We start from the raw sequence: 27,591 nt of genomic DNA, 5'->3' as shown, positions 1-27,591 counted from the left end.
AAGACTTGACATAAGTTGGGGAACCCTGCAAATCAAATAAGAAAGGATTCTTTATGACTGCTGCTCATTCACCGCCTCACTGCATTTTTTTGACAGCAATAAGGTGCATTTTTGACAGCAACTTCCTTTCTTTGTTTTGATTTATTTCTTTGATCTGTCGCTGGCCTGCAAAGGGGTGTTAATGGAAAGGCAAAAACAATACATATAGCCTCTTAAAGATCTTAAAAGTTGACCACTCAAAGGATGCCACAAAACATGACAGCCTTATAAGACTGTGACAAAAAAATACACTTTTTCTAGGATCCTTATTTAGGTCCTTTACAATCAAATGGTGTATATTATTTTCTCCACATTGAAACCACTTGCAAATACATTTTCATGATGCAAGAAAGAGGAATACATCATTTCACACTATCCATTTAGAGAGGTTGGCAATGAGGATCTAACAATGAAACAGTGACTCACTGTTTTGCAGTCCGTTTTACACCTTTGCCTCTTACATCCAACCAAGTCATGGGAGAGACAAGGATGGTAAAGTATAATGCTGAATCTTGCCAACTTGTTTCTTCTTTAACATTTCAAGGTACAGTGCTATGAACAGCAAAGTACCATTTAAACAAACTTGAGAATACCCAAGCGAAGTTGCTCACTTCACACACTTGCCATGGGCTTACAAACACTTGTACATTGCTAGAAAAGGAAAATGGATGTATGGTACAGTATGTACAGATCCAAAAAATTCCCTCAAAGCCATGGATGAAGAGACCTTGAAGAAATTAGTTGGACCATGAATAATCTTCCATTGGAACCACAAAACAATGCCTTTTTCAAGAGCACTTCAAACAAAACTTGTTCCAAACCCCAAGAAAAGATCAGAGATCACTACTAAAACATCAAAGGAGATCACATCACTCAAAAATAGGTTCAGTACGGACTCATGGAGCCATGGTACGGACTGTACTCTCAAAAGTGCAGAAAATTAATTAAAAACTCACAAAAATGAGAGCAAAATAAGTATTTCTCTTAATTTTCCAAAATGAACAACCCATACAATGATTGGAACATGGTTTATATACATGTGCCAACTTGTTGAAGCCCTTGTATGGACAGGTACAGGCTGGAACTAACCAAAACCACCAAAAACCACTTTTTGACAACTTTTGACAACTTTTTGACAACTTTTGTTGCTCAAAAATTGTATTTTGACTTCCGGTGATTTGGCACTCAAACCAATGACTCAAAATCATCTATAAACACTAAATAAACATGCTCCAATGCCTTTCAAGGCTTTCAAACATCAAAAATTCAAAAATGCTCATTTGGACCCAAAATTGACAATTTTTAGCCTGCCGAGCAAAAAAACAAAAATCTTGGAAACTCTTAAACACAAATGAGTTCCAAGCCTTATTAAACCACAAAACAAACCTATTAAACCTACTAGAAGCATAAAATAAACACACATGCTTAATTTGCAATAAAATGTTATACCTGCTAGGATTTGAGCATTCAGGTGCTCAGGTGCTCCTGCACCACTAGGGTTCAAGGAGCAATTGTTGTCTTGAAAACCAGTCCTAGAGAAAGATTAGTATAAGATAAAGTAACATTCAACCCAAAGGATGGATTGTCAAACATATAGATGTCATGTTTAGGGCCTCCTTACTCCAAAGCTTCATAAGTAACAAGCTTGAATCCTCCTTTCATTTCAACTCTTCTAAAAATTCTAGTAAGCTCAATAACATTGTTTAAAAACCTTTACTTCCTTGACAAATAATAATGGTACCAAATCCCTTGAATAAGAGAAAACCATATTGTAAATTGATTGACCTTCAACCAATCAACTAACTCAAGACTGAAAATCTAAACCATTCTTTGCTAAGACACGCTCCCAAAAGTAACTACTTGTTCATTGCTCCAATCTTTACTTAAAATCTCTCTACAATCCATGTGTAGATGTGCAAATGGAATCACTAAATGACTGGTAAGATAAAAAGCAACATTATTAATTTTGAAATTTTCATCCTTATACCTTTGAAGATCATACCTACCTTTTCCAATAAGCTCAATCAATCCTTGTTGAGGATCCCAAGCATGAATACCCAACTAGGAATGATCTCAAACATACCTAAGATACACATCACAACTCCAAATGTCATCCATAACATTGTACTCACCTTGGAAGTTTCTCGTGTAGCCATTCCATGAAAGTATCAACAACTAGGGTTCAAGGAGCAATTGTTGTCTTGAAAACCAGTCCCAAAGAAAGATTAGTATAACATAAAGCAACATTCAACCCAAAGGATGGATTGTCAAACATGTAGATGTCATGTTTAGGGCCTCCTTTCTCCAAAGCTTCATAAGTAACAAGCTTGAATCCTCCTTTCATTGCAACTCTTCTAAAAATTCTAGCAAGCTCAATAACATTGTTTAAAAACTTTTCAAAATCTGAAATTTAGAAGTCTCCATGAATCAATTCATCCCATGAAGAGGATATATCACTAACTACAATTGAGGAGCATTCATTACAACTCAACAACTCAAATAATTTGTGAAAAGTCCCACTTGTTGGCCAACTCCAAAACACATAACCAAACTTCATGCAAGAATGATGCAACTCAACACAAGTACCAACAAAGAAAGAATCCTCAATTGAAATCATCAATTCACAGCATACCCAATTTACCTCCCAATTCCTTATGTGGTAAGGAATGATGATGCCTCCTAGTGACATATCACTCCCTATAAAATCTTTATCTATCTCCTCATTTGCATGTTTCATATATGGTGGTCTCCCAGAAGGATAACTAGACACCTCATAATGTGAACTCGGATCAACACCAGGTTAAAAATCATACTCAAACCTAAGTCCCGGATCTTCTCCCAAATCCCATACCTTGCTATTTTCACCAAATGCAACACTATGACAAAGAGTTGTTCTATCATCCAACTCAAAAAGTGGATTGTAATATGTCATATCAACACCCATATCAAACAATGGGTTATCAATGGATAACACAAATTGATTCTTCCAATCGTGTTCATGCAAAGAAAGTATACCATTGCTATGATGAATACCAAAATCAAAACCTATGTCATATCTGTTAGGAGTAACTCCATAGTTGTCCCATGACTCATGTATCTTTTTAACATCAACTTGATGACAATGCTAAACAATAGGATTAACAAATTCGTCAAGCATTTTCTCAGAATCAGCAATAAGCAATAACAAATCAAATTTGTTTTCAAGCCCTGATAAGTCTGAAATCGGACCCAAGGTTGTCGTCATGTCCCTTTATTCGTGCATCACCTCATTCGAATATTTTGTTATGAACCTCTCTTTTTTTTCCTGCTTCTCATTAGATCTTGCATTGGAATAATTTTTTTCATTTGGTTTTGCTTTTTCTGGAAAGGGAGACCTTAACCACTCAAGATGTACACGTAATTTCTTGTGCAATTATTTTAAGTTCTTGCCATAATCTTGTCAACTCACTAAAATTTTGATAACTTTGCTTCAATTCTATCAACCCTTCTAGTAGTTGCTTTTCAAAAGTCTTTAATCTTTCATACTGGACCCTTCAAGATAGTAGGATACACCTACTCTTATACCATTGTAATATACACCCTTGGTTTTTCTCTTTGTTTATTTCAATTCCCTGATGAAGAGGGGATGTATTACAAGTAGGATAAATATTGTAGAGCTAATAATATTGCAATAATAAAATAATAGAAATATATTTCCAATAATCTTTTGCAATAAAATAAATCCTCAATCAGAATGATTTCAGATTTATTTTCAAATGTTGAAATACAATATTTCATCAAAATAAGCACTATCCAGATGATCAAATTACATTTAAATGACAAAACCAACATACCCATTTGTTGATTACAAATATTTTGATAAGTGTTTTGAATTCAACAAGCTGGCAACCTCAAATGTAAATGATTGAAATTTGAAACACTATTTATTGCAGGAGTATAAGCAATAACTACCATTAAATATGATTCTAATACAATGCACAACAACTGCAATGATGCTTCTGTAGAGGTGGGAATTTGTTACCTCTAAGATGATGGATTTCACAAAACAAACTATCTGTCGCTACCTCACTTAAATGGGAGCTAAAGATGAGCCAGGGAATACAAACAATAGAACTAGACGAGCATGCCACAAAGAAGAACTATGAATGATCCTACAAAGCCTTTGTCTTGGAGACGAATGTGTAGAGTTGGTACACCAGCGCGACATGCTAGATTGTCTTGTACAGACAGAGTACAGAGATCGTACAGCAGACGTGAATGCAATAATATAACTAAATTAACAACATTGTGATAAATAAAGTAAAAGGGACATAAAGTTAACAGCTAAAATAAGGTCCACGATTGAAGCCTCCCGCTAAATGATCTCCTTCTTATGATTATAGACTTACACACAAGCAAGAAGGAAAATGATGGGGGTTGTGTTTTGGAGTCTGCCTCGGTCAAACCCCTGTTTTGGTGTTTCCACCTCCACGGACAACCCAAATAGATAGATAGATCGAAAAGATAAAAAAAACTAGAATGATAAAATGATCAACTAGATAGGGGAAGTGATAAATCCCAAGATGCTCAAAGATGAAATAAATAGATAGATATTACTGAATAGGCTTGACAAAAGCCAAGAGAGTTGCAAGAGATATTGTGAGAGCTTGTGAGTGTTGTAGCAAACTAGAGAATGTTGTAGCAAGTGAGAGAGAGCAAGAGCAAGCTATGAGAGTGCAAAGAATAAGAGAGATTGTGTCCCAAATCTAGAGAGATTGAAAGGAGAAAATATGGATTTAAAAGAGAGAAGAGGAGGGAAAGAAGAGATTGGCGAGCTATTTAGAAGATTCTGAGTCGTTTCCATCGACCAAGATAGGTGACAAGTGGAAAGGCACACTCAGAACCGACATTTGAACGTTAAGATGTTGTGAGACTAATGCGCGATGCGCTAATGTCTGCACACCGCATTATTGACTGAACAAATCATGCTCAAAAAGGACAAGCAGCAAGAGAAACACGCAGCTAACATGACACAAAAGCTTAAGGATAGTTGCTGAAAAGGTGTCTTGAGCATCTTGAGAGGGAAAAGATTGATGCAAGGGTCGAAGTGAGCTTACTCAAGTGCTAGGGGAATGGACACCAAAGTGGTTACAAAAGATGTAGGTCGAATTACAAAAGGAAATGCAATTTTTGACACTACATTTTGCCCCCACTTTAGCGGGCTTATGAATCAACATGAATATGCACGCTAAAGGAAAACTACTGAACATAAAATAACAGCATGATGCCAAAAGGATATTGTAGAGGAATCAAATAAATCTCCAAGCCAAAGAAGCATGCCCCCAAGTTGAAGACCTACAAAATAGATGTATTAGATAGAAGAACCTGCACAAGAGAACAGGGTTAGAGAAAAGGAAAAATCCAAGGACAACAAGGTTAGAACATTATAAAGAAAAGGATAGCATAGACATGAAAGCACACAACAAAGAAACTATGATTTTGAGTCAGCAAAGTGAAAGAGACCTCAATGTAAAAGGTTGTCTCAGTACCATGCATCATCCCCAAAATAATAAGAAACAATAAATAGAGCAATTATAAAACAAAGAGAAGAAAGCAAGGATTGATCACTTCAAGGAAGAATGCACCTAGAAGTCAAAGAAGCAATCAACGTCGAAGAGATAGTACATGACCCAGACACTAGCTTAATGCATCACTAGTGGTCATGTAGACATGATGACAATAAAAAGGATAGATATACCGAGTTGTGTTATGTCAGATATCAAAGATAAGTAGCACCAACCTCGCTCAAAAGGAAGGCCACTACTGATAAGGATAAAAAAACATAGATGTGAAGCTAAAGTAGAGGAAGATAAAGAAGAGAGTCACGATAGGGAGGCAAATTTTTGTTGATTAGAAGAGATTGCCCCTAGCGAGATGAAGTTGAGATTTGGAATAGATATTGTTACTCGATACATCGCAAACACTCTAGCCACAAACTAACATGTTGGATGATAAGATAAGGATAGAGATAAATGATAGATAAGACAGCGTAACAGAAACGAGCCTCACTTTGGAGGAAAGCCCCTTGTTACGAAAAGATACAAGATAAGCGGTCGTCGTAATATGAGATACGCCGGTATGGATAGCAAAGTGCATTATGCTAGATAGCCATATGATAGGGCGATGAGATAGATAGATTTTGTCGGCATGGGTAGCGACACGCTAGATAGCCATGTGATTGGGCGATCAAAGATAGATTTGGTAAGTAGTAGATTGGCCCCTACAAAGGCGAGAAAAAGCGATAGATCAAATGGTTTGGCCCCCATCTAGGCAAATAAAATGATAAAGAAAAAGATCAAGTGGTTTGGCCCCCACCTAGGCAATCCTGAAAAAGAAAAAGATTGAGTGGTTTGGCCCCCACCTAGGCAAACATGAAAAAGTGATAAAAGGATAGTCACCACTACAGGCGAGAGATATATAGTCACCATGATGGGTGAGAGGTAGAGACATGATAAGAATGCAAAGTAGGTTGAAATATGATAAAGAACAAGATAGAGACATACCTCGATGTCACGTTTTATGCAAAGAGGAACAAGAAGGCCTATCAGTACATGAAAGATCAATGACACCCGATTGATGAAGTTGTTGAATCTTGCCATTCAAGGCCTTACATTCACTAGTGAAATGGCCAAGCACTTGATGGTATGCACAGAAAGAATCATTCTTAGGAAACTTATTATGTGTATGAGGAGGAAGAGCAATCAAGCGCGCTTTAAGAAGCCGCAACAAAATAAGCTCTTGATAAGAAAAATTAGGAGCAAGAAGCAACCCTTTCTCTTGTGGAGAAAATCTTGACTGCTCGCAAGAAGGAGATATAAAGATAGCAGATGATGGAGGACAAGATGAAGATGGATTAGGCTTGTAACCTAAACCCATTGTAAATGAATGCAATTTCGTCTCCAAAGGCACCTTAACACCTTGACCCATGCACCCGAGACCATTTCCTTTATATCCACTTAGAGGCGATATTATATCCTGGACCATAACGTGATTGGATCTCTTCAAGAGAGGGAGGATCACCATTAGTGGTATAGTTAATAGTGTTCACATGATCCTGCAATGTAGAAGAATAATAATCTTTGGCAGCAGGTGTGAAAGATGTTTTTGGAAGTTTAAGGTGGATAGGGTCGATCTTGTATTCGCCAACATGAGAATCAGTGAAATTCAGGGAACCCCAATCATCACCTAAACATGCATTCACTTTAGATGAAGAAGATAACTCAATAGAAGATATCTTATCAGGGGTAGACTCGGAGCTTTGTGCTTTTAGGAGATCTACCTTAGGAGAATCTACTTTGGGGGAATCTTGTTTCTCAAGTGATTCCTTCTTTGGGACTTCTTCACCCTTCTAACTTTCCTTTTTAGGGGACACGACAGAAGCAGAAGTTGTCACTATGGAGGACAATGTTGGAACATAATTTTGAAACGAAGGTGTAACTGAAATCTGACCCAGTGCCGCTACTTGACATAGGTGCATAGCATCAGGGTCAGCCTTGATTCTAACCACTTGATTATTTGCCACAAACTTCACTGAACCATGAAGTGTAGAAGAAACAACTCCCAAAGCATGAAGCCATGGTCTACCCAAGAGGAGATTATAAGATAGAGGACTTGGCATTACATGTACAAAAGTCGAAATAGTGACAGGTCCAACCTTCAAGGGCAAGATCACCGTTGCCAAAGCACTTTTTCCACTATTATCGAAACCAAGAATAAACAAAGAAGATGATGCTAGGGAATTCCGATCAACCTTACTCTTCGGTAATAAATCCACACTGCATACATTAAGTGCAGAACCTGTATCAACAAGAGTTCGTCTAATTCCAATGTCATTAATATGAACGATTATCATTAATGGATCAGCCAAGTTCATCACTTCTGGAAGCGGAAGTTCATGGGGATAGAATGTAATATTCGGCGAGTCTGCACGAATATGATCCATCAATGCATTTACATATGTTGGCCTAGCAGAAGAAGGTAATAAGATCTTTTGTAGAGCTTCTTGTAGCATACCTTGATAAACCGAAGCGGTTTGAAGCAAATCCCATAGTGAGATCTTAGCGGGAGTAACACGAAGTTGCTCAATAAGATCATAATCACTAGATCGCTTAGCTGCAGGCGAAGGTGCTTGAGGAAGACTTGGTTGAGAAGACGGTATAGAGGGTTGTGGATGATCAAGATGTTGCTTATTTCTTCGAGTACTATAAGTATGGGCTACCATTCTATAAGAAGGAGCCTTAGACTGTGTATATCTCGTAAAAAGATCTAGTGAATCATTTTCAAAAGAACACCGTGAATAGATTTTACCTTTTTTGGAGAAGGATTAGCTGCAGTCACATGAATGATTGGTCTCTTAGGCCTTTTAGGGGTGGCAGAGACATAAATGACATCCATAGAGTCATTATGGTATGTAGAAGATTTAGATGAAGGAATTTGCTCAACATCGACCTTTGGAAAATCAGATATGAGTCGAGACTTATCATTCACTAATGCATCTTCTATAAGAGAGTGCACTAGAATGAAGAGATGGTAGAGTAACATTAAGAAAAGTGTCAATGATTTCATCCTCTTGTAACAAAATATCTTTTGAAACAGAAGATATATTACAAGAGGGATCAAAGGCATAGAGTGACTAACATAAGTACAGCTAAATCACCATCACAAGCATGAAAAGGAACATTAGCACTTTGAATAAAGCTAGAAACTAAGTTAATAAAAGAAGATAACATATGCATTTTGAAATAAATAAACCTAAACTTAAGAAAGAATGCATAAACAAGTCGGTCGAAGGCCGATGAATCATTAATAAATTGACGGTACGAAATGGGATTCAGGGCAACGCCCCAAAAAAAAAATTTGGAAGAAGGGGAAAGATTTAGAATTGACCTTTTTTTTAGGGGGGGATATTGAATGAATGAAGGAATCATAAAGAATGCTTTTGAAAATAATACAGAAGAAGTGTTCACGTCAGGTTCACCAAAATGTAGAGGTGGGAATTTGTTACCTCTAAGATGATGAATCTCAAAGAACAAACTATATGTCGCTACCTCACTTAAACTGGCGCTAAAGGTGAGCCAAGGGATACAAACAATAGAACTAGATGATCATGCCACAGAGAAGACCTCTAAACGATCTTGCAAAGCCTTTGTCTTCGGGATGAATGCGCAAAGTTGGGTCACTAGCGCGGCACGCTATTGTCCTGTACGGGCAGAGTACAGAGATTGTACAATGGACACGATGCAATAATATAACTAAATTAACAACACTGTGATAAATAAAGTAAAAGGGACATAATGTTAACAATTAAAATAAGGTAAAGGAAAGTTGAGGGAAGCTTACAACCAGTCCATGACTGAAGCCTCCCGCTAAATGATCTCCTTCTTATGATTATAAACCTACACACAAGCAAAATGGAAAATGTTGGGGGTTGTGTTTTGGAGTCTACCTCCGTCAAACACCCGTTTTGGTGTTTCCACCTCCATGGACAACCCAAATAAATAGATAGATGGAAAAGATTAAAAAAAAAATAGAATGATAAAATGATCAACTAGATAGGGGATGTGATAAATCTCAAGATGCTCGAAGATGAAATAAATAGATAGATATTACCGAATAGGCTTGACAAAAGCCAAGAGAGTTGCAAGAGATATTGTGAGAGCTTGAGAATGTTGTAGCAAACTAGAGATTGTTGTAGCAAGTGAGAGAGAGAGCAAGAGCAAGCTATAAGAGTGCAAAGAATAAGAGAGATTGTGTCTCAAATTTAGAGAGCTTGAAAGAAGAGAAAAGATGGACTTAAAAGAGAGAAGAGGGAAAGAAGAGGTCGACGAGTCGTTTAGAAGATTCTAAGCCATTTCCACCAATCAAGATAGGTGACAAGTGGAAAGGCATGCTCAAAACCAACATTTGAACGTTAAGATGTCGTGAGACTAACACATGACGCGCTAACGTCCGCACGGCACGTTATTGACCGAACGAACCACGCTCAAAAATGACAAGCAACAAGAGAAACATGCGGCTAACATGACACAAAAGTTGAAGGATAGATGTTGAAAAGGTGCCTTGAGCATCCTGAGAGGGAAAAGAGTGATACAAGGGCTGAAGTGAGCCTACTCAGGTGCTAGGGGAATGGACACCAAAGTGGTTACAAAAGATGTAGGCCGAATTACAAAGGGGTATGCAATTTTCGACACTACAACTTCCACGTCAAACAAATCACAAAATATTGTAGCAAATAGACGCCAAGAAATAAAATAATATTCCCATGCGATATAAGAGGACAACCCTTGCCAAGGAATGGGAATGAAAACCCATGCCAAAGTAGAGAGAAAACCCATGCCAAAGTAGAGAGAAAACCCACGCCAAGGAAAGGATATCAAATGATGCCTCTGAATCCTCCACACCAAAACTCTCTTGCAATCCTGCCACTAAAAATAAGTAAGATATCTCCAACAATTAGCTGGAGTAGATTAAATCTTTCAATACCGTAGCTAATTTTTTTCAATAAGGATTTCATCCTCAGGAAAGTTGAGATGATCAAGTCCAAATTTCTAAAACCACGTAGATTTTCTCAAAGAGAAAAAATAGAAATAATAAACTCAACATACCAAATGAACTCTCCATCCCCACTTTTATAGGCTTTTAGGGAACTTTCTAGAAACTCCCTTTTAAAAACACACTATTAGTTTATTAAACATTTTAATTCCAAAAAGTGAGTTAATTTAATTTTTTTAACATTTTCAACACTCTCAGAATTTAAAACTTTTTGTTCTCTTTTCAACGAGCTATAACACTAGGGTGCCTACTAAATTATTTTAATTAAAATAGCAGCCTTAGTGAAATTAATTATATATAGCTCAATAATACGCCCAATTAGCGGCAATTATCAAAATGCATCGGAATTGAAATTTAATTGCATAGGAGTGATCCCAATGATGAAAGATGATAAACGAACTAGATTGGGTGACTTACTAGAAAAAGACACTCCCTCCCAAGAATCTTGGAGCCCAAACCGAAAGTCGAAAATGTCATTATGACTCCTCTAAACCATCTGAGCTCACTAGTAACACCTAATTACCCTTTTGAACAAGCTAACACAAACCAAAAAAGTCAATGACAGCTGGACTAATAGAGAATCTTAAAAATGGGGACATTACAAAAAGCTGCAAAAGCCATAAGCATATAGATTTATCCAAAAGTTATAAGTGATATTTGTTATGAAATATTTGCATATAGTAGTCGTTGATGACATTCATTAATCTCTCAAATATGCTTAATGAAGTCATGAGTGATAGGATCTTAACAAGAGAAGATGCATCGCAAACGCTTGTTTGAAATTTTACCTTGCACCAACTAGACATCATGGTGAACCTCTTATGGCTTATCCATAGGATCTAGAGAATTAATGAGAAGCCCAAAACTAGACCTACACTACCTAAGAGAACCTTGCAAATTCCTAATTGGCACAACGCTAGGAATATTTAAAACAAAACATCCCTATGCTGCTGCCTAATTGAGAAACTTAATTGCACCACAATGCACTCCCAATGAACATACCAACTAGCCTATATGCCACAATACTCTTTAATCATTACATTTTCCCAACTACCACCCATATTTCATGCTTAAAACACTTTAAATGCTTGCACAAAACCCTACAACATTATCTTCCGATAATATTAGGGGCCTTAATAGCTAGCATTGGTCTAAGGTGGGCTATTTAATTAAGTTTTGATTTATACCTTTATCAGCCAAATGGTCAGCAACACTATTTTTATCTTTTAAAGTGAACAAACTTGCAGATTGAAACTTTAGCTGAAATACGTGCACCTCTTCTACATATGAATTCATTTGCTGTCCCACACATCTACCCTTGTTCATTCCATTTACCACCATCAAAGAATCACCTTCCACTATCAAATAAGCATGTTTTTCAGAAGTCACCAATCCTAAATCAACAAATATAGTTTCCCATTTCACTGTTTGTGTGAATATCCAAATAAAGAGATCCTCTATAAATCAAATCAACATGCAAGTTTCTAATTGCAAAATTTCCACCTGCAAAACTTGGGTTGCCCCTTGTAGTCCTAACAAATTTTAGTTTAGAGTAACCAACTCAAGGAGGGAGACCGATTATCCTTACAATTGCTTTCTGCTTTTGTACTGGAGTTAAGTTGACTCTGAGTGCCACTTAACCCTTGGATATCTAAATTGTAATGTTTCCTGATAAAAAAGACGTTGCAACTCTATCAGACTTTTATTGGTTTCTAGGTTTAGTAACGCGATCAACTAGTTTACTTTTAAACTGTCGCCTTGGGTTGATTTCAAATTAGATTCTCAACTGTCTTATTAAGATTTTTTGGGCCTAATGAGAAGCTTTAATGGCCTGTGTACTTGTTTTAAATAAGTTGTAGAAAGTTTCTTTGCAGTAATATTAATCTTTGAATATCATGATAAAAATTAGCAATTGCGAATCCCGCATTGACTGTTGCTCGAACCCAAGGAATCTCCAAATCCATGTATATCATCATGCAGGATATCTCTTATTGACTGCATAAGGAAAATGTAAGTCCTTATATGTTTGGATATTTCAGGATCTATGTAGTTTCAAGTCAATCCGCGCCACTGCAGAACACCACATATATAAAAATTAAGTCATTATTAAGAATGAACATTGGCATTTAGCATTCATATTGAATTCAGCATTGTTTATAATGATGGGTCCTGGAACTTCTTTAGCAAGAATACATAAGCAAGATGCAATTTCACAAATGATAAAAAAAATCTCTCCTAGAGATGTGCCAATGTGCAACTTCTAAACCAAATTTGCCTGTCCTAAATTCAAAGAACAACGTGATTGTTTCAAGTTATATCAATGCATCATGTAAAGAATCGTTCTTTTGCTTGTCTAATATAACGAATCAAATGCCAAACCATTTTACAAGGGGCAGTATTCATCATCCCACAAATTTTTTCCCAAAAATCACACATATTTAATCACAGAGAAAGAAAGGTCTCTTGGGACTGATCACCAATAATTGAAATTTTTCTTTATGACAACCTCAGTTAATTATAGTAATTGCTCAATTAGTTTTCTTTGTCCAATCCAATGCAACTAGTACATTAAGGATGTATGTTCTAATTCTGAAAGCCTTTGGCATACAATTTAAGTATGGGCAGGCTACAAAAGTACTTCATATCTCAAGCTATATTAGTAGAGCATATGGAGAATCACTGAAATTATGACAGCAAATGCATATTGCATACGATCATAAAGAAGTTGGGTAGCAAGCATAAAAGGATATAAAGCAAAGAGAGTACAGGTCATGCCAGTACTCCCAATTCAGAGTAACCATCTTCTCTCGCACAAGCTCTAAACATGCCACTGGTATTGAAAACCATGGTAACTTCTCCTTTGTTTGATACAGCAACAAGGCCTGCAGTTCCTTTCTCCATATGTTCTATAACATACTCAGCTGCTTCCTTGAGAGAAAGTCCTTTGTATTCCATGAGCGCAGCTACATCATGAGCTACAGTAGCTCGAATAATATGTTCTCCTCTACCTGTAGCTGATACAGCACATAGGTGGTTGGCATAATTACCTGCTCCTACAATTGGAGTGTCTCCAATTCGACCTGCCATCTTGTTCACCAATCCACCTGTAGAGGTAGCTGCTGCACAATTTCCTTGATTGTCAACTACCACACACCCAACTGTCTCTTGATGGCAATTACTTCCCGTAGGTGTAGAGAAGTCAATCTGTCAAAAAAAAAGCAATATAGGATCAGTTAAACATTTCTTCACACAAAACATTGAAAGCTACAATAAACTGAATCAAAAATAAACAAGCACTGTTAGAATAGAGACCCCAAATGCTAACTAAAAAATGAATATATATCAGTCTTTCACAGGGACATGTCCCCACCCCAGCACCCCCCCAAAAAAATACCCCACGTTTCCAGGATGAGGACATTTCTGGGATGCAGGAACTTGGGGGAAACATCCCTCCAGCACACCGTCACCAAGTCAGGACACCACTGAGACACTCTTGACACCCAAGCATCTCCCGTGGCTCGTGATCAAAAACTCCACGTGAAAACAAAAAAAGGTGATAAAATTGTGAAAATTACACTCGTCGTGAAGGTTTGTGAGGTTTTGGAGGCATCATTTACAGTTTAGAAAACAAGAAACTATCTTGAAGTTTCACTTAGTTTAGGTCAACTTCTTGAGTGTGAGATCTGCATACCATGATTTCAATTTAACATGCTATTTGAGCACAATAACTGAGATCTTCCAAGTCCATGATTGCAATATGTTGCTACTTATGAAAGGGAGTTACCTGAAGATTTTAGCACCTTTACTTCAGTGATTGGATTAACCTAGAACTGTGCAAGATTTTAGGGTGTGAAGCCCTAACTACTCCAACGATTAGAGTGTTGACTTACATCTATGATGGGTTGTTGATCAGATTATATTTCTCGCTGATTTGTTTAGTTTCAACACTTTTCAACAAATGAAAACATCTATTCTCAGCCTCCAAAAATGTGATCACCTAGAGGGTGCTTCCAATTTTGCTCCTTGGGAGTGCAAGTTGCAGATGCTACTAAAAAAAGTTGACCTTTGGGTCTGTGGACATAATGATTGCATCTCCTATTGAATTATCTAGTAACCTAAACATAGCAAGAAGATGGCCAAGGCAAAGCATATCATCTTGAGTTTAGTGAAGGATTGTTTGATTCTTCACATTGTATGGAAGAATGTTGTAGAGGAGATGTATGATGCCTTGACAACACTTTATCAAAGTGTGAAGTTGTGAACATCTCTCATAAGATGATAGTGAAGAAAAAACTAAGTGCCACAGAAGTGAATGACATAGACATAGTAGTCACCTATGCAATGAAGATCATGAAACTTTGCAATAAGCTTGCTAAAATTGGTGTAGAAGTGGAAGATGAAGAGTTGGTGCCCACAATCCATTTGTTTCAGGATTTTATGCTTGTGAAGTGCTTCCCACCTTTCGAAAATATTTGGACTAATTTCATCTACGAAGCAATTAGACTCGAATCTCTTTAGTGAGTTAGTCAAAATCAAGCCCTCATCAAGAAGATGAAAAATCACAAGAAAGTACACGTGAAGAATCAGGAAGTAAAGGAAAAATCAAAATCTTCTCCTCAATGGAAGAAATATTTGAGTCTGCCATATCCCCCCTTTTTGAGCCAAGGAATAATTTAATAACTTAATCATCTAAATTGCCCAAAAAGTAACTTTACTAAAAAGGGACAACTTATGTTTTATTAATAAATTATTAAGTAAAAGCGATATTATAAAGTGTTTTTGAAAAGAGGTCCTGAGGAGATGATAAAAGTGTCACTACAACAAAGGGGCCAATTGAATTTTTTATTTATTTTTTATTCTATAGATTTCTTGAGGGCTAAAAGTAGAAAATAGGGGATTATAAAAGGAGCTGAACTTGAGGAAAATCCATTCATTGTTTTGAGAACAAATCCCATTTCTTGAAGACTGAGCAACTAATGTTCATCTTTTAGCCAAAGGATGAAAAATCTCTTGGATTCTGAGTTGGATTTGAGGACGAAAACCTTCTTGGTTTCTGAATTGGATTTGAAGACAAAAACCCTCTTGGTTTCTGAATTGGATTTGAGGATGAAAACCTTCAAATCCAATAGAATCAATTCCATCTAGGGGCATATATGCAGATATATTATTTCAAAAGCATATTGATGACATCAAAAATTGGGCCAAAGATTGAACAGTTACAAATTTCAGTTGGTTTGTAGTTTTCCAGTTTCCTTTATTCTAGTTGTCTGGGTTTTTTCTTCAATTTCCAATTTGGAACAGATGTACATTTTTTTTTTTTGAGTTTCTTGTAGTTTCATAATATTATCATTTTAGCATTTCAAGGCAAATATTTTTATATATTGAGTAATGTATTATATAATTTTCTAAATAGCAAAAATTATCATGCTGGCCATACCATATTTTGTTAAGAATAATAAAAAAGGCACTATTAATATTTAGCATAGTTCCAAGGAATTTCTTGACGGGGAAATGGGGGACAAGGAGACGAGTTTAGGGGATGGGGGGACCAAGGGCCTTAGTTTGCGGACAGTGGGGGGATGGCAGGGGGACAATAGCAGATGAGCAGTAAGGGGGTGGCACAAATACATATAGTACTTGAAAAATTAGTTATAAAAGATGTGTAAGGAATAAGTAGAAGAATTGCAAATGAAACCTTGGAATACTATGTAAAGTTCAAACTTATAAACATGACAATGATGGGATTGAAATTTGAACATTAACAATGGTGAGCAAAGTTTTGGAATCTTGGGAGCAAATGAAGAATAAGAGTTGCAAATGAAACTTTGGCATACTTGTTGGATTACTGTCATTGATGTCAAAAGGCTAGTCCAAAATCAGGAGATGGCTAAATCATTGAAGATTAAATTTCTAAAGTTCTGTGCCAAATTTATGGGCAACGATATCAAGAAATCATTATGCAAGGTACGAAAAAAAATGACATAAGATTTGGGCCGACCCCCCTTCTTCATGGCACCCATATCCATAAGTATAAAATAAATAAAACATTTTTATGCTATGGGCCAACTGTAATGTCCCTTATAAGATTTCCCCTATCTTTACAGTTTAATGAGACAATTACGCTCGTGCTTCTTATGGACTTGATTGGAAATGTATAATGACTTCAGACAAGATTCAATCAGTGGGTCTAAGAGGAATTTAAGATTCTTTACTCAGCAATAATATAACCTTTGAATCTGTTGTAAACTTCAACGTATTGTTATCAAGAGAAATCAAGTATAAAGTCCAATGAACACATGGTCTGATGATATATGTACGTATGCAGATTTTACTGTGATTGCAATGTTTCACTACCTTAATGATCCGTACAATTATATATTTTTGAGCTTCCAAATATAAGATCGCTATGCCTAAATTGGCTCATTTATAATATGTGATTAACAATGTTTCTGATATAAGAATCAGAATCCAGATTTCTGATTGCCCAAGCTTGCCGTAGTGGCTTATTGAACAATTTGCCCGTGATGCTGACATAATTCTGATTAAGGTCTATTCTTCTGAGTCTGATTGATGGTGTTTCTTTTGAATGGACTGCTGTATCTTAATTCCCATGATCTACTCATATCTTCTCTTAAATTTGCTTATAAGTCTGTTGCGAATCTGCCCTTAAATAGGAGTTGTTTTACCCTTGAATTTATAACTAAATGAATTATAATAGCCTTCCTTTTATACCCTTCAAGAGTGCCATTTCACCAAAAGAGGAAACCCTTATTATTATTATTTTATATTATATTATATTATATTATTATTATTATTATTAGTTCTTTTATTTTTCCTTGCCCACATGGGCACTAGAACCAGGAGGGTTGGCCAGAAAATGTTTTATTTAAATTAATTTAAAATCCCCCTAAACCCTGGGTTGGTCCTAAACCCATGCGGGCATGATAGTCCACACTTCCCAAATTTGCTTGTCCTCAAGCAATGACAGGTTTAACCAACTCTTTTCAAAATGAGGTTTCCTAAACTAACCCTTGGAGATTTGTCTTCCTTATTTAACTTGGTTGACCCAACATTTGTTCAATATCTTAACATATATTAATATATATTAAGATGAGGATTAGAAGCATGACACACATCTACGACCTCAAATGGAACTTATATCTTTCTATTTATTCACATCTCTAGAGCATATCAAGTATCAACCAAACACAAAGCATACACATGAATATATGCAGTCACATGGAGTATACAAACAAATACACATGTTAGATCCCTTCAGTGGGTCTAACCCTATCTTTCCATTTGAGCTAGAAGGTGGGCCTAACCCCAATCCTTCTGCTCCTTATCCATTTTGAGTCAAAATGTGGGTCTAACCCCAATCCTTCTGCTCCTAATCTATTTCGAGCCAAAAAGTGGGCCTAACCTCAATCCGTCTACTCCTAATCCATTTCGAGCCATAAAGAGGGCCTAACCCCAATCCTTCTGCTCCTAATCCATTTCAAGTCAGAAAGTGGGCCTAACCCCAATCTTTCTACTCTTGTATGCTCATTGATGTATCGTAAACTTTCTCCAATACGCTTCAAACATTTGCTTAATATGTCCCATAGATCTTGAGGATATAGGGGTGATTACTAGATTGGATCCTCCACAAAGCTCCATTTATTTATTGTCCCTTCTTCTCCTCCTTGGATGCTTTTAAGATCTTCCTCATCGTGCCTTGTTTTCTTACTTGGATTTCTTTTTGTTTCACCGTCAAACATTGCCTCTATATTACGTAATTGGCTTTCTACCTTTCTCTTTTGATAGCCCTTAAAGCCCGTTGATTTAATTGCATTAACTAATTTCCCTCAGGCTGGCAAGAACATGCTCTAAATCCACTTGTAATATCCCTTATAAGATTTCCCCTATCTTTATAGTTTAATGAAACAATTATGCTTATGCTTCTTATGGACTTGATTGGAAATGTATAATGACTTCAGACAAGATTCAATCAATTGGTCTTATATGAATATTAGATTCTTTATTCGACAATAATATAACCTTTGAATCTGTTGTAAACTTCAACATATTGTTTTCAGGAGAAATCAAATATAAAGTCCAATGAACACGTGGTCTGATGATATATGTATGTGTGCAGATTTTACTGCGATTGCAGTGTTCCACTACCTTAATGATCAGTACAATTATATGTTTTTGAACTTCCAAGCAGAGTTCCCAGACTCGCCGCAAGTCAGGCGAGTTCGCCGAGTTGAGCCAAGCTCGGAGAGTTTTGCTAACTCGCGGCTTGGACTCGGCGAGTTTTGCCAAAACTCGCCGAGTCTGAGCTCCAGGACTCGGCCGCGCGATATGGGCAATTCAGATTTTAAAAAACAAAAAAAATAAAAGCTTTTTCATTTGTTTTTTTTTACCTTTCTCTTTCATATAACCCTAAAAGGTCTTCTAATTGTTAGTTGTGAGAAGAAGAGAGGAAAAGTGAGAGAGAGGAAGGAAAACAAGAGGCCATAGGTTTGCAACCAGCAAGGAAGAAGAGCATCAAGGAGACCACAAATCACATTGGGGAGGCCATAGGCTTGCATTGAGAGCATCAAGGAGTCCAAAGCAAGACTTCTCAACTCATTTGAAAGAGGTAAGGTAGATTTTGCTGGTTTTTTTAGGTATGTTAATGGATTTTTTTTCATTTGTTTGTTAATTTTTTTTTAGTTTAACAGTTAACTTTCCAAATCTTGAATGTTTTTATTTTTTTAGCTTAATTACAATGAGAGAAGTAGAATAATAACAAAGTGCAAACCCTACATTTTTTTAGAAAAAAATTGTAAACATGTATTTACAATTTTATTTTTTTTTAAAGTAGGGTTTGCTGATTTTTTCTATTAGTTTATAACTTTATTAAATTTTCTTATTGCAATAGCCTTCACGTTTAAAAAACATTCATTTTTCACAATGCCTAAAAAGGATGAGGCTTGGAAATATACTGAAGACTTTATTGGCAGACAAAAAAATCAAACAAAATGTTTTTTTTGTAAAGAAATTAATTTTGGTGGCATCAATAGATTTAAATACCATATTGCCGGCATACCTGGCCATGATATTGAGGTATGCAAATTACAAACTCCTGAGGCAAAACATTTCTTTTATGTCCAATTAGAAACACATGAACAAGAAAAGTTAACTAAGAAGAGGCAATTGGAAGAGTTAAGTGCTATTGGCTCCCATGCACCCACATCCGCATCCGCATCCACATCCGTAGGCTGTGTTGGAGAGGGTTCTTCCATGCCTCCCTTTCACCCTAGTGCTTCTGCTAGTGCTAGTCCTAGTGGCGCTATTACCTTTGGCCCTAGAGTTCGGAAATCCAGGTTGGATAGTTATTTTGTGCCGCGTAGTACTCCTGGGGCACAACCCTTGCTTGAGGGCATGGGTTGGAACAAGGAGGTTCATGATGCTGCAAGAAAACAAATTTGCAAGTTTTGGTACTTTTGCAACATTCCATTTATTGCAGCCAGGTAATTCTTTTTGATTTGATTGCTTTAAGTTTAAAAGTAAATTTATAGTTTGAAGTTGAACTCTACTTTGTCTAATCATAATCTATTTGTGACAGGTCTCTTTATTGGCAAGGCATGGTAGATTCCATAACCATTTGTGGTGCGGGGTTTAAAGCCCCTATCGATGCTGAGTTAAGTGGCCCCCTCTTGTTACAAATGGTTGAGGATATGAAAGTTGAGCTAGAGGACCACCGACAGTCTTGGAGCCAAAAGGGTTGCACCATCATGACAGATGGTTGGACAGATAGGAGGAATAGAACACTCCTAAATTTTCTTGTTTCCTGCGGAGGTGATTGATCATGATTCATTCTAATTTGTACTTCCCTAAATGCATTGAATAAATTAAATTTTGATTTGTTGAAAGTTTGAAACTCTATTTTCAGGATCCACCATGTTCTTGAAATCTATTGATGCTTCCTCACATGTGAAAAATGCCACATACTTATGTGAGGCTATTGAGGAAGTCATACAAGAGGTGGGGGAAGAAAATGTGGTGCAGGTGGTGACAGATAATGCAGCAAGTTATGTTGCTGCAAGTAAATTTTGAACTTTTCAAGTCTTGATGGAGAGGCATCTATGATTATTTAAAATTTTCTTAACACATCAAAATTTCTAATTAACTTAAAATTGCTGCAAGTAAACTTTTGATGGAGAGGCACCCAAAAAAATTTTGGTCTCCTTATGCGGCCCATTGCCTTGACCTCATGTTGGAGGATATTGGTAAGCTTGAATGGGTGAAATCAATAGTTGAAAGGGCCAAAAATATCAGCAAGTTTATCTACAATCATGCATTGGTCCTTAGCATTATGAGGCAATACACGGGGCAAAAGGAGTTGGCTCGTCCTAGTATCACGAGGTTTGCCTCAAACTTCCTCACATTGAAATCCTTGATAAAATCAAAGGCGGCTTTGAGGCGTATGTTTGTTGGTGAGGAGTGGACTTCCTCATCCTATGCTACGACCACTGCAGGGATAGATGTGGTAAATTGCATTTTTGATGAGCCAGGTTTTTGGACCCCCTGTGGAGAAACCGTGCAGGTAAATTTATTACAATTTAACATTTAGTATCTACTATTTAGTAATTTAATTTTAATTTATTAACAATTTAACTTTGCAATTTTTCTTTTTTTTTAATTTAATTTGTGACTTAATTGTTTTTGTTTAACATTATGTGTAGGTCACTGAGCCCCTCATAGTTCTCCTACGAGTTGTTGATGGGGAGAAGCCCTCTATGGGCTATATATATGAGGGTATGGATAGGGCCAAGGAGGCCATTAGGTCCATATGTGCAGGAGATGAGGATAAGTATGGCCCCATTTGGGAGATTATTGATAGGAGATGGCAGAACCAGCTTCACAGGCCCATCCATGCAGCAGCCTATTACCTCAATCCGGCATTTCGATTCCGTGATGACTTCAAGGCAGATGAGGAGGTTCCTAGTGGCCTGTATACAGTGGTTCAAAAGTTGTGTACTGATGGCATAGCCTCAAGTACAACGCTCCAGCTGGATAAATATAATAATCGAGAAGGGGCAATCTTCGCAAGCAACATGTGCATAGAGGCTCGAACACAATTGCAGCCAGGTAGAAATATATGTAAACTTAAGATTCTTAAGTTTATGGCTTATGCTTTTTAATTTTTGATTTTATAATCTAGCCTTAAAGTTGGAAATGAGTTTGATTTTTTTTTCTTTTTCGTTATTTCAGATAGATGGTGGCAAATGTTTGGGCCCTCAACCCCAAACCTTCAAAAAATTGCCATCCGTATTTTGAGCCAGCCATGCAACGCTTCTGGATGTGAGCGCAATTGGTCCATGTTCGAGCACATCCACTCGAAGAGGCGTAATAGATTGTCTGTGGAGAGGTTGAATGATCTTGTTTTTGTTCATTACAACCTCCGTCTTAGGACCAGACAAATTTTGGACACTGACACCTCTCCGATCACTTTAGCGGAGATCGATCCAGAGTCTGAGTGGATCACTGAGTCTACCGATCCCGTCTTCACTGAGGAGGACCATGAGTGGGTTGACCAAGCAGACAGAGAGGCTGAGGCTGTGGCTATGGCAGAGGAGGAGGATAGAGCACGATCCAGCACAGGCACCTCACAGGCGGAGACTATGGCTTCTCAGTCATCCAGGACCTACCTTAGACGCATTTGTAGGAGGCAGACAAACTACTCTGAGGCTGAGGATGAGCTAGAGCCTGAGCCATAGACTTGTTTTTGTTTACAGTTATATATATGTTTGGGAACATTTGATGTCATGGATTTTATATACATTTGACAACATTTATAACTCTATATATCTATGTTTTCTATTTCCTTCAGCTACAATTTACATTTCTACGCATGTGATGGATGTATGTTTATGTATGTGATCAAATTAGCTTCTATTTGATGATGTTATAGTGTCTTTAAGCTTTATTCAATAATGGGTGCATGAAACAAGTTTTAAATCGTTAAAAATCTCTAAATTTCAAGGGTTTTTTATTTTGCCGAGTCATAGCCGAGTTGTCGCCGAGTCATAGCCGAGTCACGAGTCGAGTCGGCCTTGCCGAGTCCGAGCCGAGTCCGAGTCTGGGAACTTTGCTTCCAAGTATAAGATCGCTGTGCCTGAATTGGCTCTTTTATAACATGTGATTGACTATGTTTCTGATATAAGAATCAGAATCCAGATTTCTGATTGCCCAAGCTTGCTGTAGTGGCTTATTGAACAATCTGCCTGTGATGCTGACGTAATTCTGATTAAGGTTTGTTCTTTTGAGTCTGATCGATGGTGTTTCTTTTGAATGGACTGCTGTATCTTAATTCCCATGATCTGCTCATATATCTTCTCTTAAATCTGCTTATAAGTCTGCTACAAATCTGCCCTTAAATAGGAGTTGTTTTTCCCTTGAATTTATGCCCAAATGAATTATAATAGCCTTCCTTTTATACCCTTCAAGAGTGCCTTTTCACCAAAAGAGGCAACCCTTCCAATCAGGTCGGCCAACTTATTATTATTTTATATTATATATTACTATTATCATTATTAGTTCTTTTATTTTTCCTTGCCCACATGGGCACTAGAATCGGGAGGGTTGGCCAGAAAATGTTTTATTTAAATTAGTTTAAAATTCCCCTGAACCCTAGGTCGTCCCTAGTGTTGAAAATTGTAGCTAGCTCGGATGCCTGACTATTAGATTTTAATGTTGTCAATGACAATTAAAATTCCTATGTATTATCTCATGCAATCCGAACCACTTAGGGCTGGACCCAAACACATGTAACATGAAGGCAAATGATGTAACTTAGGGCTGGGATCAAATACATGTAACTTGTAAATTATATCTTGCTATGGATAGGACAAGACCTATGAATAAGGTAACTTGTAGATAGGGTAGGCCCAATTTGGGTGGTAAAATCAAATATGTATTTTGAGCGATTATGTAATTGGGCTGGGCCCAAACTCATGTAGCGTGTGGTAAAGGCAATCAAGCAATAACGTCTTAATAGGTCAAGACCTATTTGGACGATATACATAATATTATTATTAAATTAACAAGGCAGCCCGACTTGAGACTTGACACCACAAGTCAAGTATATAAGCAAGTCATTTGCATGACATAATTAATCAATCAACATATACACTTAGCGAATACACTCTTCATTCAGCAGCAACCTTCTCCTAAGGTCAGCGAAGATTATATTCCTATCAGCAGCAACCTTCTTCTAAGGTCAGCGAACACCACTCCAAGGTCAGCAAAGATATACTTAAGGACAGCAAAGATACTATCAAGAACAGCGAAGTCATTCCTAATGACAGCGACTTTATTCTAGGGTCAGCGAACTTGAAAGACAGCGAACATTCTCCTTGATCTGCAAGCTGTGTTCCAGATAAGTTCTTATTGTGATATGCTACTGTGCTTACCTGCTGCTCTGAATACTTCAAGTGTTGAAGTACAGTTGTAAAGTCTCATTCTGATTTGTCTAATAAAGATCTGGATTTAGTTGGCTGGGTTTTTCATCTCCAAGAGGGAGGCTTTCCCAAGGTATTTTGGTGTTCTTTGTGTTCAATGATTTGATTCTCTGATTTTGCTATCTATATTTATCAGTCTAATCCTAAAATTAACACCTAGACCCAAGCGGGGCATGACACCAACTTCTCCCAAGTGTGGCACCCATTTTATAGCATTTAATATAAAATAAATATATTTTTTGTAAAGACTGACCTCTCTTGAAAGGGTCACTCATTTTGGAAGAGTCACATTCCTTGGGCGAAAGGGGCATATTTGATCAAGTATAAAACAAAGAAGAGGGAGATGTATTTGGCAAGAAATGATTGGATAGCCTTCTATTTCAGAGAAGATCAAAAAGATTAAAATCAGAATTTTGGAAACCCTATATGGCAGATTTATGAGCAAATTGTTGAAGATTATATTGCAGATTTGTGATCAGCTATATGGCAGATTTATGAGCAGATTGTTAAAAGTTATATTGCAGATTTGTGAGTAGATATATTTAGGAGACTTCCCGAATTTGGACAACCTCAGCGAACTATGCTCATTCAGACTTAGTCTTAGAATGGTTTGGATTAGATGGGGACATTACAGCATCATGAAAGGAAATCATTGTACTTACTCTCACCTGTATCATCATCCATACATCAATAATCTATGGAGCATCAATGTCTGTTGTTCTTGCACAAGCCATCAAAAGGTTTCAGCTATCATTGGGTATTTGCCTAATTCCAAATTTGTTCATTGAACTAATATCATGTCTCTCCATTTGGTTTACCTATTTCAAAGGCGATTAGAGATTGTGTATCGAACTTATATCAATTTGAGCAGATTACTGTCAAATATAATATAGAATTGTGTAACAATTTTAGATTACATTTGCATGCACTGAAAAATTGTGCTTGCTGATGCAGAGGAAGGACTAACAACAATCAACATACAAGATATACTTAAGTAAATTCAAGGTGCATTCCAATTACACCACTTGGATACATTGCTTCTTTGGTCTATTTCACATGTCATCTTAAACTTCAGTAAGGACATACAATATTGGCCTGATCATGGCTTCTCACTATGGATTTTGATGGCATACAAGTCATCATTACATCAAACAACTCAACAATGTATTATTTTTGTCAAACTCTCATGACAATATTTACTATGAAAAGACACACAAAAACATCCATATCTTTCCCAAATGATCAAATAGTCCGAATTCTTTTGTAGAAGCCTTGTGCAGCAATGTAAAGAAGACTCTCACCAAGTTTGAGCCTTTTGGGATGATGCAATACAAAGATATAGTTTTCTTAATGCTTGCTGGAAACCCTAGTTTTATCACAGACCTGCTCTCACCAAAAATGTCATAACTCATTCAAAACTTAATGAAATTGGATCAGATAAAAAGGAAATGAAACTAGACTCATTTATCCACTTTTTCTCATTGGTTTCAGACCATTACTGTATCATACCAATCCATACCATACGTTTCTTTCAGACTGTTACAGGAAAAATCGGTTATTCAAGGCAGCCTGTACCAAAAATGGCATAACTTTTACAAATCCCCATGAAAATTGATGAGACCAATTGCAAATTGAAGTATGTTCACATAAATAACTTCTCCAACCAGTTTCAAATCATTACATGAAAGATAAAATTCGTGAAAACCAAGAGAACATTCTGCAACATGAGAAAAAAATTTCAGAAATAATGCACAATAATAAGGGTTTCTTCTTCTTCATAATCTCCAACAATCTCCAATCCTCTCCAACCATCAAATTCGACCTTACAAAGCCTTTTTAAGGTATTTACAACAGATTCCCAACTAATTTATAACTTCCAGCCATTCAACTTTCCCTCATGTACAACCTAGGACTCTTCACATTCCATGTTTTGCAACTTGCTTACAATATTTGCAAAATGACTCCATTTTAATTCCTATGACCCAAACTAGAAATGAAATAGTCATTGAGAACCTTATTACATGTAATAACATAAAATAAAACAAAATCCCAACTTTATACTCTTTGAAGCCTAATAAAAGCTAGGGTGCTCCTGCACCACTTGCCCAGCCAACATATGCTCTCACCTTGCCCACTTGAAGATTAGGTGATCAAAAAGTGTGATGGTTTGTATATTCGTAGTATTGTACAAATCCAAACACTGTATGCTCTCACCTTGCCCACATCAAGAACTGGGTGATCAAAATGTGTGAGGATTAATGCATTTCATCAATATAAGTATGAGTTTACTTATAAGAATCAATTTTAAAGTGTTTATGAATTGTGGTATTACAATATTGCCCCTTCATGTCGCATTGCTATTCATGTGTCTTGTATTGCTAATTATGTTTTGGTTTGGCATAAACCATTTTTATATTTGCTACTTTTGTATGTCATTTTTTGTTGATATTATCTGTCATAGTATGGTATATCATTTATATGATGGGAAGTACCATTATTTATTAAAAGATTTTAATGGTTCTCTATCCCCTTTCATCCCCTACCTTGATTAGAGATGCTTGGCCCTTTTTCTTTGTGAGGTCACCATTTTCACACACAAATCTCTCCATGGAGGCCCATGATCTACCAAATTTATTACTTCCTTCTTTCAACTTGTCATAGACATTGGAGATGTCAAGCACCCTTTGGTTGCTATCAATTCAAATATAGGTGGAGACAGATCGGTGATGCATCACTTATCAATGTGGTCTACTACTACTAAGGCTCCTTAACACCTCAACTCTCATTCTAATTTTTCATGGATTTATATCCTCTTAACATTGGGGACCCTCTAGCACCTCTCTTTCACAACATAGATCTTAGAGGCCAACTCACATGACCTATTTCTTTTTATCAAAAACAATTCTTCAGCCTTATGTTTTTGAGGAGGTTTTTGCATAATCTACCTTCCGACCGAAATTTTTCAACCCAACCCTTTTAGCCCTAGAATTTCCTTAACAAGCATTCTCAAATTTTGCATTGGTACTCCTAAAATGATTGATTGATGAAAATACCATTGGCTCCTCCGACACATTTTAGAATGCAGCAACCTAAAGATTCTGCTTCACTCTTAGGTAGTCTTCATCTGATCCCATTTCTTTGTAGGTCCACCCCTCACTTCTATTTATGCTTATACTTGTTTAGCGGTTATCATTTTAGGTTTAGCCCCACATGTCTAAATGTTTTCTTTTCTTCTTTCTTTAAGGGAAAAATGAAAACAATTTCCTACTTGTTGTGACGTATTCACACATCGCCCCATTGCAAATGGGGACCCCTGCTTTTTTTGCTTTCTAGGGTTTGTTTTCCAGGTCTTTTAGAGTTTTGTCTGTTAGCCTTTGCAGGATGAGTGCTGTTGAGGGAATCGTTGGATTGCAGGCTTTGCTTGAGCCAGGGTGAGTCCACAAGGCCCCAGAATTAGGGTTTCTTTGAG

General features: G+C 36.9%; 2 protein-coding genes across 3 annotated transcripts in view; one reads left to right on the top strand and one right to left on the bottom strand.

Annotated features, from left to right (window-relative positions):
* Positions 1 to 13,078: 13,078 nt before the first annotated feature.
* The window catches only part of LOC131074492 (isoaspartyl peptidase/L-asparaginase 1), an 85,765-nt gene continuing 71,252 nt past the window's right edge, over positions 13,079 to 27,591 (bottom strand). For both annotated transcript variants that reach the window (XM_058011121.2, XM_058011120.2), the window contains one exon: positions 13,079 to 13,833. In XM_058011121.2, coding sequence (XP_057867104.1) covers positions 13,399 to 13,833 — 435 coding nt within the window. In that variant the 3' untranslated portion in view covers positions 13,079 to 13,398. The remainder of the gene's footprint in view (positions 13,834 to 27,591) is intronic.
* On the top strand, positions 18,994 to 20,724 carry LOC131074493 (uncharacterized). The gene is made up of 4 exons (XM_058011123.2): positions 18,994 to 19,255; positions 19,538 to 20,129; positions 20,225 to 20,457; positions 20,552 to 20,724. The coding sequence occupies exons 2-4, from the start codon at positions 19,570 to 19,572 to the stop codon at positions 20,713 to 20,715; spliced, it is 957 nt and encodes a 318-aa protein (XP_057867106.2). The 5' UTR covers positions 18,994 to 19,255; positions 19,538 to 19,569; the 3' UTR covers positions 20,716 to 20,724.

This window comes from Cryptomeria japonica, chromosome 9 (genome assembly GCF_030272615.1).
Source record: "Cryptomeria japonica chromosome 9, Sugi_1.0, whole genome shotgun sequence".
Classification (NCBI taxonomy): domain Eukaryota; kingdom Viridiplantae; phylum Streptophyta; class Pinopsida; order Cupressales; family Cupressaceae; genus Cryptomeria; species Cryptomeria japonica.
This window is presented reverse-complemented; position numbering and strand designations above follow the sequence as displayed.

Bases quoted from the DNA above. Each gene is read 5' to 3' on its own strand.
- LOC131074493 (XM_058011123.2), top strand. From the start codon at position 19,570: ATGCCTAAAAAGGATGAGGCTTGGAAATATACTGAAGACTTTATTGGC. The intron at 20,130-20,224 runs GTAATTCTTTTT...TATTTGTGACAG, and splicing joins ATTCCATTTATTGCAGCCAG to GTCTCTTTATTGGCAAGGCA. The intron at 20,458-20,551 runs GTGATTGATCAT...CTCTATTTTCAG, and splicing joins TTTTCTTGTTTCCTGCGGAG to GATCCACCATGTTCTTGAAA.